Source organism: Crotalus tigris, unplaced genomic scaffold (assembly GCF_016545835.1).
Source record: "Crotalus tigris isolate CLP2741 ecotype Arizona unplaced genomic scaffold, ASM1654583v1 scf7180000018154.1287802725:315790, whole genome shotgun sequence".
Lineage (NCBI taxonomy): Eukaryota > Metazoa > Chordata > Lepidosauria > Squamata > Viperidae > Crotalus > Crotalus tigris.
In genome coordinates this window covers 41,801-54,768 of record NW_024096850.1, presented here as the reverse complement: position 1 = coordinate 54,768, position 12,968 = coordinate 41,801, and the positions used below count along the sequence as shown (strand labels likewise).

Genomic DNA, 12,968 nt, shown 5'->3' with positions numbered 1-12,968 from the left:
CCTGAGACCAGATCTAAACACTAAGGAACATCTAATGGCCAAAGCAGGGGAATGATTGTGAAATTGTTTCTTAGGCTGGTAGTGTGGAAGTCCCATTCGTCATCTTCAGGCTAGTGTTTTCAGCTTCGTGCTTTGAGCAGCAATGTGTGGTCTTAGCTGTTTCTTCTTTTTAACTGCCAGTGGGGGTATGAACTGATTGGGTGGGAGCTTGGCTGTGTTCTGATTGGGTGGAGGTGTGTTCTGAATGGTTAGGGGCTTGGCTGTGCTCTGATTGGCTGGGGGAGTGTTCTGTTTGGTTGTGCTCAGGTTAGGGGTTTGAGATTTTGGGCTGCCTTGCTATTTTTTGGCTTCGCGTTTGTGGTCGTGCTTCCTCTTCGTGGAGGGTGTCAGTTGGCTTCATGTATGGATTGGAGGGGTTTAAAGTGGCTAATGATGCAGCTGTGGTCTGGCTTCTGGTTTGTGGTCGTGCCTCGTCATCGGTGTGGCTTTGGGTTTGTTTTTTGCGTGGATGTGTGGTGGTGACCTCCTGTGTGGTTTTTGTGAGTGTGGGTCTGGTATCATTTTTTGTGTTAGGGAGTCGTTTGTCAATAAGGGTGGGTTTCCAAATGGCTGGTAGGCGGGAGGTATCATCTCGCTTGTTCATGCTGTGTGGGCGTTTTTCTATCTCGATGGCTTCTCTGATTATTCTGTTATTAAAATGTTCACTTTTGGCAATGGTTCTGGTATTTTTAAAGTCAATTTCATGTCCTGTGGCTTTAAGGTGTTGGACCAGGGAAGATGTTGGTTCCTCTTTTTTGACTGAGTTCTTATGTTCTTCAATGCGTGCACTTATTCTTCTGTTGGTTTGTCCGATGTATGTGGTGGGACAAGTGGTGCATGGGATTTCGTATACTCCTTGATTTTCTAATTCAATTTTATCTTTGGGGTTTCTAAGGATGGTGGATATTTTTCTGTTTGTGCAGAATGCTGTTTTGATGTTGTGTTTATGGAGGATCTTACTGATTCTGTCTGTGGTGCCTTTTATGTATGGGAGGAGGGCTTTGCCGTTTTCTTGTTCTTTGTCTTGGATTTTAGTGGGGGTTTCTTTTTGGATTAGGTTTGTAATCTTATTTCTATGGAATCCATTGGATGTTAGTACATTGGTGAGAGTGTGTAGTTCGGGTTTTAGGTGTTGTTCGTCAGCTAAGCGTTTTGTTCTGGAGATGAGTGTCTTGGCTACAGAGTTGATCTGTGCTGGGTGGTGGTGTGAGAGAGCGTGCAGATAGCGGTTTGTGTGTGTTTTCTTCTGGTAGATGGTGTGTCCTAGGGAGCCATTGGATTTCTTGTAGACTAAGACATCCAGGAAGGGAAGTTGGTTGTTAGCTTCTGTTTCCATGGTGAACTGTATTTTGGGGTGTAGGCTGTTGAGGTGTGTGAGGAAGTTGTCCAGTTTTTCTTTCCCATGTGGCCAGATTATGAAGGTGTCGTCTACGTATCTGAGCCAGAGTTTGGGTTTGTGATCCGATTTTTCTAGAGCTTGGGTTTCAAAGTGTTCCATGTAGAGGTTGGCAATGACAGGTGAGAGGGGTGATCCCATGGGTGTTTTCTGAGGTTTTCGCGGGTGTTTGTATGTAGGTCTTTGGTTATTCGGGTTTTCTCCTGCGTAAAATTGGAAGTGTCTTGGCGACATTTCGACGAAGTCCCATTCGTCATCTTCAGGCTGGTGCTTTCAGCTTCGTGCTTCGAGGAGCAAAGTGTGTGTATACACACACACACACACACACACACACACACACACACACACTAAAAATAAAAATAAAAATATGACTCTTGGGAATATCCATACTATTAAAACAATGATCACCAAGAGAATGCTTTAAGAGAATAAAATTACATACACACACAGGTAAAAAAAGGATATATGCAGTGTTATCTTAATTTTAGATGTCAAAAGGGTCTCTCTCTCTCTCTCCCTCTCTATCTGCCCTTGGTCTGCCACTCCTCTTTCCCCACTCTCTTTCTTTCTCTCTCTCTCTCTCTCTCTCTCTCCCTCCCTCTCTCTCGCTTTCTCTTTCTCTCCCTCTCTTTCTCCCCCCTTCCTATCTGCTGCTCACCTGGCAAGCTTCAACAAGCTCAGGGGTAAGCAACCTCGTCTCTTTTATGACTCATGGACTTCAACTCCCAGAATTCCTGAGCCAGCCTAGCTGGGCTAGCTAGCTCTCTCCTGCCCTTCCTGCTTCCTGCAGAAACGCAGCAAAGGGAGGAGCTCCGCCCAGTAAGCTTTTCAGCTCCTCGGAAAACACTGTGAGTGCACTCTCTTTTACACACACACACACACACACACAGAGAGAGAGAGAGAGAGAGAGAGAGAGAGAGAGAGAGAGAGAGAGAGAGAGAGAGAAGCAGGGAAGCGCAATTGCCTCTCTCTGTCTCTGTCTCTCTCCTGCAAAGGCAGAGGAGGCTGGGAGCCACAGGGGAAGGCTCAAAGAGCCGCATGCGGCTCCGGAGCCGCAGGTTGCCGACCTGTGACCTATGTGCTTAGGACAAGGAGGGCTAGCAACAATTTAAAAACACAAATATTAATTATTAATTTGTTTTATTATTTGATGATTATGTTGGATTTTAATTTTATTAATCTAATTCTGTATTTCATTGGATTTTAAATAACCATAATAGTCAAACAGGCAAACTAAGCATATAAACCAAGAACAATTGCAATCAATAATTAAATTTCAAGAACCCAAGAAATAATTACATTATCAGTTCCCTACTTTTATCATTAGATCATCCTTAGTGTTTAGATCTGGTCTCAGGATGATAATGTAGCACTTGGGGAAGAAGATACAGCCCAACAGTCCACTACCAGAGGCCAAGATGGAGAAAACCTGCACGGCCACCATGTATTTTCCTTTGGTGCTCAGGTAGGTGGGGAGGAAGGAGACCCAGACACTGCAGAAGACCAGCATGCTGAAGGTGATCAGCTTGGCTTCATTGAAAGCTCCAGGAAGGTTCCTGGCCAGGAAAGCCACAGTGAAGCAAATTGCAGCAAGGAAGCCCATGTAGCCAAGAACAACATAAAACATGGTGACAGAGCCTTCGTTGCATTGAAGGATGATCTCTCCAGGCTGGGAGTGCAGATCAGAGTCAGGAAATGGGGGAGAAACTCCCAACCACATGGCACAGATGAGAATTTGGATAACTGAACAAGAAAGGACGATGGAGTTGGCCAAACTCTTCCCCAACCATCTTCTCATTATCTTCCCTGGTTTTGAGGTCAGGAAGGCCAGCACCACCATGATAGTTTTGGCCAACACAGAAGACACAGCTATTGAGAAGACAATGCTGAACATTGTCTGTCGGAGAAGACAGGTGGCTTTTCTTGGTCGGCCAATGAAGAGAAAGGAGGACAAAAAGCAAAGCAGGAGGGAGATCAGGAGGATGAAGGAGAGCTCCCGGTTGTTGGCTTTGATGATGGGAGTTTCTAGGTATTGGAGGAATATGATGAAAACAAGGCCTGTGGTGAGGGACAAGAGTAGGGCAATGGAGATGAGGATGATGCCCAGATGCTCCTCATAGGACAGGAAGGTTATTCTTTTGGGGATACATTGGACTCGGTTCTCATTTGGATATTGAACATTCGGGCACTTGGTGCATTTTTCTGTATCTGAGAAAACAAAGTAATATTTAAAGTTTCAAGAAAATCTTTGTATGAGATGTGATACTGAGAGATAGGAAAGCCTCAGTAAATTATACATACTTGCACTTAAACTTCAGAAAAAAAATCCCCAGTATATACAAAAAAAACCACCAAGAACAACAAGAAAATAAAATTAAAAAAAATATCTGGTGTCACAACTTCTGAGGTAATCCACTAGATTCTTATCTTAGACTGACATTACTTTGAGTTTGTTTCTTTGTTAATTTTTAATTTTTTGTCAGATGATGGACATATGTTTTTTATCTGCAAACTCTTTTTAACCTATAAAAAGGAGAAGATGAAGCAATATATTTCCATACTCTCTAGATTTGGCAACAAATTTAAAGAGAGAATGAATTCAACACTGGTATCAATGAATATTTAGTAGATTGGTCTTTTATTAGTTCTCCTCCTCCCTTCTGTTCCTTTTAATCCCAACACTGTATATTAGACTTTTTTTCTTTCAGAACCATAACTATATTCCTTTATTTGTTGGTGTTATAAATGTTTGTATCTCACTATTTAACAACAAAGAAAATTGGAAAGATGAGAAAAGTTAGGAAGGAAACATCCACTTGATGATTTTATGCTGAATCCTCTGTTTGGTTTTCATTTGTTCCTTGAACCCAACCTCTCTCCCTCCATTGTTCTTCCCAATTAGATATTTCAGCTGATAAAGACTTATAATCTTGATAACAATTAACTGATTAATTGAAGGATTGATTGATGTATCTTTTGGCCTTTAATGTAAAATTGGTTTACGTGAGCAAAGAGCATTGATCTAAAATCATTCCTCAAGTTATAAAGAATACAGACGTTTCTAAGAAATCCAAACTGGCAAATAAAACAAGATTTCCTACGCAATCTACAACATCCTTCTTTCTACCTCACTCTTCAAGATATTTTTCTTATAAATCCCACTTAGGGAAGAAGTTGGACACCATTAAAATTGAGAACAAAACAATTAAACTTACATGTGTCTTTACCATGCATATTGATCAAAGTTTCCCTGTGGTGTCACCCACCTTCCTGAGTAGAGATGGTCCCCTCTGGACAAGGAATGCAGTTGTAGCAGCAAACTGGCTCTCCTTCTCGAGTCTGCTTGACAAATCCAGGAAAGCATTTTTCCACACATTTAGACTGAGGCAGAGACTAAACAGAAAAAGAAGAAATGCCAAAGAAAATATATCAGGACTCACCATCCATGTAAGATGGAGGTAGATATGTACATCAGCCAAGTCATCTCTGGAGTTCATGTAGGCAAATATGAAATCTCTGACCACTTCCAAATGGTTGCAGGAGATACAATTGCAGGCAGATGCTTCATTCAGTTCCTCCCTTTTTCTTCTGATATATCAGATTACAATAAAGTAGCTTTCTACTTAACAAAGTCTGGAGGGATGAAACTGAGAAAACATTTAAGCAGTAAGTGGCAACCGGTGGGCTCCTCCTCATAGTGGAATTAACATGCATTCCTCCATTCTTCATAAATGCTTGATTTTAAAATATCTACAAACACTAAATTTTAGAATGAACTTTATTGTAATATGTATATCAAATTTTAATTTCATTGGATTTATTAAACTAGAATAAAACTGTGATGAAGAAATAAACTTTTGACCAGTAGGATCTGGCAAGTTTTTTTCTTTGAAAGCAGTCCAAAATTATCTCCAATTAAGATAAAAAGGAAAATTTCCTTACAAACATGGGCTGTCAACCTTAAAGATGCTCTTTATTTGTATGTATATTTGTTCAGTTTATATGGCTGCCATGCCAGTGAACTAAAACTAAAACTGGCTGACTAATTTCTAAAACTATAGTGAGGTGAGATGGAGGTGAGGTCATGAGAATGTGTCCCTCAAAAAGGGTGAGTCAGGCATCTTTTGGTGCCCCACATGGGTCATGATTGTGAGCCCTTTGTGGGAAATGGATACTCAACCCAAGGTATCCAACACAATGTCCTTTCTGTTGAGAGAATAGAATTAGGTGACACAATCTGACAGGGAAATACACACCCATATTTATTATTAGTTTAATTTGTAGCCTCTCAGTGTGTCCTAGGGTAGCGAACAATCAAGATAAACAGTTGCATTCAAGGCATTTTCAGATGAAGGGCACTCTTACAAGCCAATGCCCAAATCTAAGTAATATTAGGTTCTCCTGCTTGAATAGGTTCTCCTGCTTAAGCAGGGGGCTGGACTAGAAGACCTCCAAGGTCCCTTACAGGTCTTCTCTTCTATTCTATTCCCCTTGAGATTGTCTCTTATTATTTCTGATATCAGGATTTTTTTTGCACCAAAGCAATGTTTCAGTACTTCAGTTTGCAAGTCATTATCATGGTGAGATAGGCAGCAAATAAATTTAATCAATCAATCCATAAATGTGCTCACATCAGATCAGTCATTATTATTTTATGTGAACTGAAAGCCTTGGACCTCCTTCCTAAATTCCACTATCCCAGTGTGGGTTAAAGAGAGGCAGGTGTAACTATGGACTCAGCTGATTAAAAACATCCCAGACTATGAGCCTGCAATTTTGGGAGACCCTTGACTCCAACCAGGACAAAGATGAACCTTATTTCCAAATTGGACCAAGAGGACCTCCATCCACTCTGGATTCCCTTTCCTCAGATTCAGTCCAAATCTGAACTCAGGGACTGGTCAACAGAATTGCCTTCATCTTTGATATGTGAAGGCAAAAAAACTAGTGAATTTGAAGCTATTAACACCCTGTCTCACCAGTTTTATGGTGGTACTAAACTGTTGAAAAGACACTAAATAGCAATGATTTGTGTCCTAAATAATAATCACCCTACATCTCATTTTGGATCAGCTTACAACAGGCTTCAGCATGACAGCATCAGAAAGAAAGCCTTGGTCAATGGAACTGAAGCATGCTTATCTGCCTAAGAAAACTATAGAGGTTTTACTCCACACATTCAATTCTCAGTGAAGGTTACCCACTTTTTTGACTGGTTTAGCCCACTTGAAACAGCTTTGGAAAAAAGAGAAAAATATCAATATTTTCTTTACCTTGTTGAGCAACTTTAACTGTGACAAAGCATCTTGGTTGATTGTAAGTCTCTGTCTTTCAAAAGTCCCCAACTGCTTGTCGAAGGGATCCTCCTTGGGAAGAACTAACCTACTAATGATGGTCAGGTCTGCTGCTACGTCTCCATTCTGATCCAAGTACACTTTCAGCAGGGAAAGATTGTACAATTCCCTCTTCTTTAGAAATGGATGGAACTAGAATGGAAACATCCAGGAATTTTAAAAGCAGAAATCTGAGGGTTTTTTAAAAAAATCTCATATGGTCTTTTTACATTTGACTCTTTCTTGTACTGTTGTTTAACTTGCCAATATTGGGAGTTGGGAGAACTAGTGTTGCCAATATCTTCAGAAGTCAAGAACAAAGGTTCAACAATACTTCTCAACCATATAGTATATTGACAAAAACTATAGTGAGGAGATATAATTGACAGAAATTGTCAATAATATAGAACATTTTAGGAAAGTCACAAATCAATTGAAGAAAAGCCCCAAATATCTAGAGTATTCATAAATCCTTGAAAACAACAGGGTGATTAGCAGAAAGCAAGGTTTTGTTAAGAAAAAATTTGCAAGGCTAATCTTCACTTAGGTAGAGGAGACAGGAAAAATGACCAGATAGACTAATTCTATTTTATTGTAAGACTACAATAACAGAATCTTGTAAGTGTGAAAGTACAAATTTTTCACCGTCTCTTTTGACAGTCTAAGTTTTTTTCTCAACTGTTATGCAGCATCTCTTTCTCTGGTTCTTCAAATTCATTCCCACATATCATTACACTTCTAAACAGATCGTGTGAATGCTGGTGGTATAACTTGTTTTTAGCAAATAATTAACAAAATGCTTCATGATGTGATGAATGGGGATTTAGTTAATTGAGTGCTGGATGGTATGAGATAATTAAGTGGAGAAAAGTGTCTCAAAAATTGTATCAAATAATTTTCAACCTTACTGATAAAATTGGGGAGTTATGAAAAACAATTAGACACTGGTCATTGATTCTTCCATATTTTCCATTAATAAAGAAAGTAGATAAATCATGATTTTGTGATGCAAAAATTCAATAGGAAACTAATTTTTAGCATCTAGTACTTGATACATGATTGTATGAATTAATGAATGGCAGCTACAATCTGTATTAAGATTTCATTTTAGTTTTTCTCACATTATTCTATATGTAGAATGGTTACTGATTATAATAAAAAGGTAGTAATATTTTAATGATATAATAATAAACATCTTATTTATGTCATTTATGATCCTGTGGAATCATATAAGGTCCTCTTGCAGGCATCGCACTTGGAGAAGACACTGCACAAAAATTTCACCAGCTTTAGTCAGGGACAACGAAGGGGAGGAAGAGATCAAAGGAGCTGATTTTAGCCTTGAGGAAAGACAACAAGGAGAAGAGCTATGTTGGTTTATAGGGGCTTAAAATCAGGAATCTGGGAACATTTTTTCAAATATACAAAATGTCTTGGTTGTAGAAGGGACAATGCAATGCTCTTCTAATAAGTAGGAGATGTTGTGCAGAAGCTTAAGATATTAAACCACAAAGCTCAGAAAGCACCAAAGACCTTGAAAAGGAATTTAGTTTGATGGATCCTTGTTGGGACCCCATACCTTCCACGGCTGCAGCCTCGGAGCCCCCAACCTCTCTTCTCCCTCCTTTCTTCTCCTCTGGCATAAGGACGCAGCATTTAAGGCATGGGCCAGGATCTTAATGACACTGTAAGCAATGAATGTATTTGGGATCGTCTTCCTATTCTTTAGCTTTTGGATCTCCTTTGGAGCTTTCTGGGTGCATCTTCTCCGCCCTTTGACAGAAAAGGTGTGTTTTGAAACAGAACAGTGAAAATACTCATCTTGAAATTCACTTTCCACAAAGAAAGGATCTTTATAGGCATCATCTTTTCTCCAACTCTTTTTCCACTGAAAAGGAAAGGTCCAAATACTATGGACGTACTTGAGATACCAATCCTTTCGCATGACATATACTCCAACCATTGTCATGATCCAGACTTTCCCTTCAATGGGTCCTGGCAAAGCTTCAAATGTTGAATGGAAAGGAAGAATTCTGTTCCGAATGGGAGCAAATTCTATGAAGTGAACAAAGATGTTGACTTGACTCCACTTTGAGAGGGCATCCCTGAGAGGTGCTGTATGTCCAGTAGTTGAGAATCGTTGTGATATAACAACACAAATTCTATTCTTGACAAGCATAGGAGTAAAGGTTCTCATGAAATTCTCTCCCTTCTCTGTGTCTGGAGCAAAGAGACCAATCAGGGTCCATCCAAAATGGAGAAGCAGTAGGACAATTGCTGGGTACTGGAACCCTTCTTTGGGGAACATCGGATGGAAAAAAGGGAATTGATTTTTATCACTCAGAACCTCTGAAGCAATTCTAGAATTGATCTGAAAAAAATAATGAAGAATTGTGTGTTATATTTTGGGTCCTACAAAGTCCCAATTTTTAGCTTTTAATAAATCCAATATTTTTCTTATGCACATATTAGAACAGTTTCTTGTTGAGTGGACATTAGGCCATATCACGATACAGAATGTAAAAGACAGAACATTAACAAAATAACATGTAAATGTAGAATTAAAAAAATAGTGTAATAGAATAAGTATAAAGAATGAAAATGGTATTTCTTTATGACCCCAGAATTTATCACAATTGGACTATAATTTCCTTCCAAAAAGGCTTTATTGTATATAATTTTTGAATTCTGAACACAGAGGAAATATGTTTATTTTTAATAGGATCCCAATAGATTAGTTCTCTAAAGTGCAGTCCAAGATTTTGATCTCCCTCTTTCTTAATAATAATAATAGTAAAGTTGGAAGGGACTTTGGAGGTCATCTAATCCAACCCCCTGCTCAGGCAGGAAATCCTATACCATTTCGGACAAATGGATGTCCAGTCTCTTCTTAAAAACTTCCAGTGTTTTTTATACAATTTTTTATACAGTGTTTTCTTATACAATTGACATTCATAATAATAGATGTATTGCATCTTCTATCTCTGGAGCTCCACAAATACAAGTATATTCATTGTAAGGTATTTGAAAGATTTAAGTCAATAGTTATCAATTTGGAAGGTACATTTGTAGCAGCTGTTGCATTTCAATGTGCCAACCTTACAGAGGATGGCTATATTTTTCCTTGTTTTGAAAATCTTGGATTGTTTGTGCAACAATTTTTTAAGATTTTTTCTTCAGTTGTAAAAAGACAGGGAGACCACAGTTCCTAATATAATTAGTCAGTTATACACTTCAAGAACTTTTTAATTGAAATTTGTTTTTTTCTAGCAGAGTTTGGGGACTCTGACAGTTTCCATAGCATTAATTTTATAAAAAAAAATACATGCCCTAATTTTATAAATTGTATAAATTCTCAGTTCAGCTCTCACAGCAGCAGCTGAAGTCCTTTTATCCATCCTCAAGATACTTCTCAGATGATGTGACGGGATTTGTTCTAGAGATGATATAAATTAAATCTCAAATTCATACTTTAGGCTAAGGAAGCTGGATAGCTATGATTTTTTTTAATATTCTTTTAACAGTGCATTCACTTGTGCCTTCTAAATGAGCTCCTTTGATGTTGAGGGAGCCCAGATCCAGTCACAGAGAAAAGTTCCCCCAGGTAAGGAAAGGTGTGAACTTGCTCTGTTGCCTCCTCATCTATTCGCCCTATATGGTAATGATTTCATTTTCCAAAGATCATAACTTTTGATTTTGACTTATCCATAATCAGATAATTATTATAAGAATAGGAGCCAAGTCCTCTTAACAGCACATGCAATCCAAATTTCATATCAGCAGCAACCTTTACTTGCCACATGTTAAGAATTAGTCTTCTTTTTCATGGTTCCAACGAGCACAAAACACACTCTCAAACAAGAACATAAAGTAATTGGTTTGGAAGGGACCATGAAGGTCTTCTAGTCCATGCCTGCTCATAACAAGTGATCCTATACCATTCCAGACAAAAGGAATTTCCAGTCTCTTTTTGAAAACCTCAAATAATGAAGCACCCACAACTTCATGAGGCAAGCAGTTCCACTGATTAATTGTTCTCACTGTCGGTGCTTGTAGAAAGGGCTTTGAGCAGGGTCAACATTCTGAGCTCCATTTTAAGGGCAGTCAGTTTCTTCCATAATATTTCTTTGCTTCTTGTGTCAAATGCTATAAAGGCAGCAAACCATTATTTCCTCTGACTGATATTTTTATAGTTAGATGGCTCAGGACAAAACAATTGTCAAATCTGCTTAAAGACTGCTCGTGCTTCTACAAGGAATGCAGTTTTCAGCCACAAACTATCAACTTTATTCAAGGGGAAGCTGGCATGTATTTAAACCACAATATCTGTTAGACAAATGGGCCTGGAACTGCTAGGGTCCTTTTTATTCCATTTTTTAAATATATAAGAACTACAATTGCCATCTTCGACTCAAATGGGTATGGCAGGTATTATTTATATATGTCAATGAACCTGTCAATGGAGGTCCCACCAGCTGGAATATTTCTTGAATTGTTCAGCTGGTAGAAAACCTTCTCCAGAGGCTATATTGTTCTTCTGACCTTTTATGATGAATTTGATCATGATCATTTTAGGGCAAACATAGTTAAGATGTTGTATAATATATTTTTAGCTTTTTTATATATAAAATAGTTAATCAATGTTAATGCTCCCTACACATTCATAACATATATATGTTTCATCAACAGTAAGAAAGATAATCCAGTGGAACTATAAATCTGGGATTTGTTCTTGATTGCGAATATCATTGTCATGGGTCTGACTAATGAAACACTTCCAAGAATTTTCCAGCCAAGGTGAAAGCTATAATCGAATGGCAGCCCCCAAAGACTCGAAAACAGCTCCAGAGCTTTCTGGGTTTTGCCAACTTTTATCGTCAATTCATCCCCTCTTTTGCCGAGATTGCCCTACCCCTTATAGAACTACTCAAAACAGGCAAAGGAGGAGGGAAGCCAAGACTGGGCCAACCACTAGCATGGACGATGGGCTGTCAAACAGCTTTTGAGAATTTAAAGAGACTATTTGCTGCTGAACCGGTCCCAAAGCACCCCTGCCCAGGGACCCTTTGTGATTCAAGCCGACACCAGCAATGTGGCAGTTGGAGCTGTGTTACTGCAAAAGGATATTCTTGCTTTGACAATCATTACTTTGGCTAATATCATGACACAAATGTGAGCTTTCCATCGGTGCTACATCTAGTCATTGTGCAAAAGACTCATTGATTCAACACAAAGCCTCTCCTCACCTTCACAAGTGTGTGGCAGAAGCCCTCAAAGCATTCAGGATGGTGTCATGGTGTCATGTTTCTGTTTTCAACCTTGCTCCTCCCTCCCTCCCACTGTTACCTCAGTCCCCAGTCATGAAACCTACAAAGGCCACAGTGAAAAGGAGTTATTGGATCCCATAGAGAAAAAAATTGTTTTGATCTATCACTCGCACATCAATTTACCAGATAGAGGAAAAACAAACACAAACCTGGGCGACTTTGTAGGGACCTCCTAATGTTGACATCTGGATGGAGATGTCTTCAAGAGCTCCATCAACAAGAGCCAAAAGGTTGTCCTTCCTTCCACAGCTGTAGTTGGGAACATTGGCTTCTCCAGAAGAGAGCATGTCAAGCAAGGCATCTGAAGTCCCAAGTGTGTTTGAATAGTTGTCATAGAGGTTGTAGCCAAGTGTGCGATTGTACAGGAGCTGGTGATGTTTATTAACCACTACAATATTGAAAATCATGCGTAGTATTCTTTTCTCTTCATAAGGTAAACTAGTGTAAAACCATGCTCATGTTAATATTAACATCAAGAGCAAAAACTAAATACCTTTTCTTTACTTAATCCTCTTTTTCTCCACAAGTTAACTGAGACTTAATCCAATATTGATCCAAAATCAGGGCCAAATAATAGTCATCCATTACCATTTAATATTGTAAATGTTGAGAAGAGAGGATGGAGATAGTTTTCCAAAAGGATTAAAATTAGAAATATTCTATTAGTAACAGTATTAATTTTCATCAGCCCAGTAAACAGGTTGCAGAATATTTGTCATTAAAGTAGCACAATCATAAAAGGAATTGATAATTGACCCAGAAAAGTGATTCTTTTTTTATTAAGAATTTTTTATTTTTCCAAACTCTCCCCCATACATATACTGTAATACTTATCAGATGTTAACATACATTCCCTCCACACTCACATACGAG

The 12,968-nt window shown here is 38.8% G+C and overlaps 1 protein-coding gene across 1 annotated transcript; it reads right to left on the bottom strand.

Annotated features, from left to right (window-relative positions):
* Window positions 1–2,954: 2,954 nt before the first annotated feature.
* On the bottom strand, window positions 2,955–4,669 carry LOC120310243 (vomeronasal type-2 receptor 26-like; the record flags this gene model as incomplete). Its single annotated transcript, XM_039348444.1, has 2 exons — window positions 4,651–4,669; window positions 2,955–3,643 (listed from the first exon to the last, which is right to left on the bottom strand). Coding segments are annotated over exons 1-2 (708 nt in total), but the record flags the coding sequence as incomplete, so codon positions are not given.
* Between the last annotated feature and the right edge of the window lie 8,299 nt (window positions 4,670–12,968).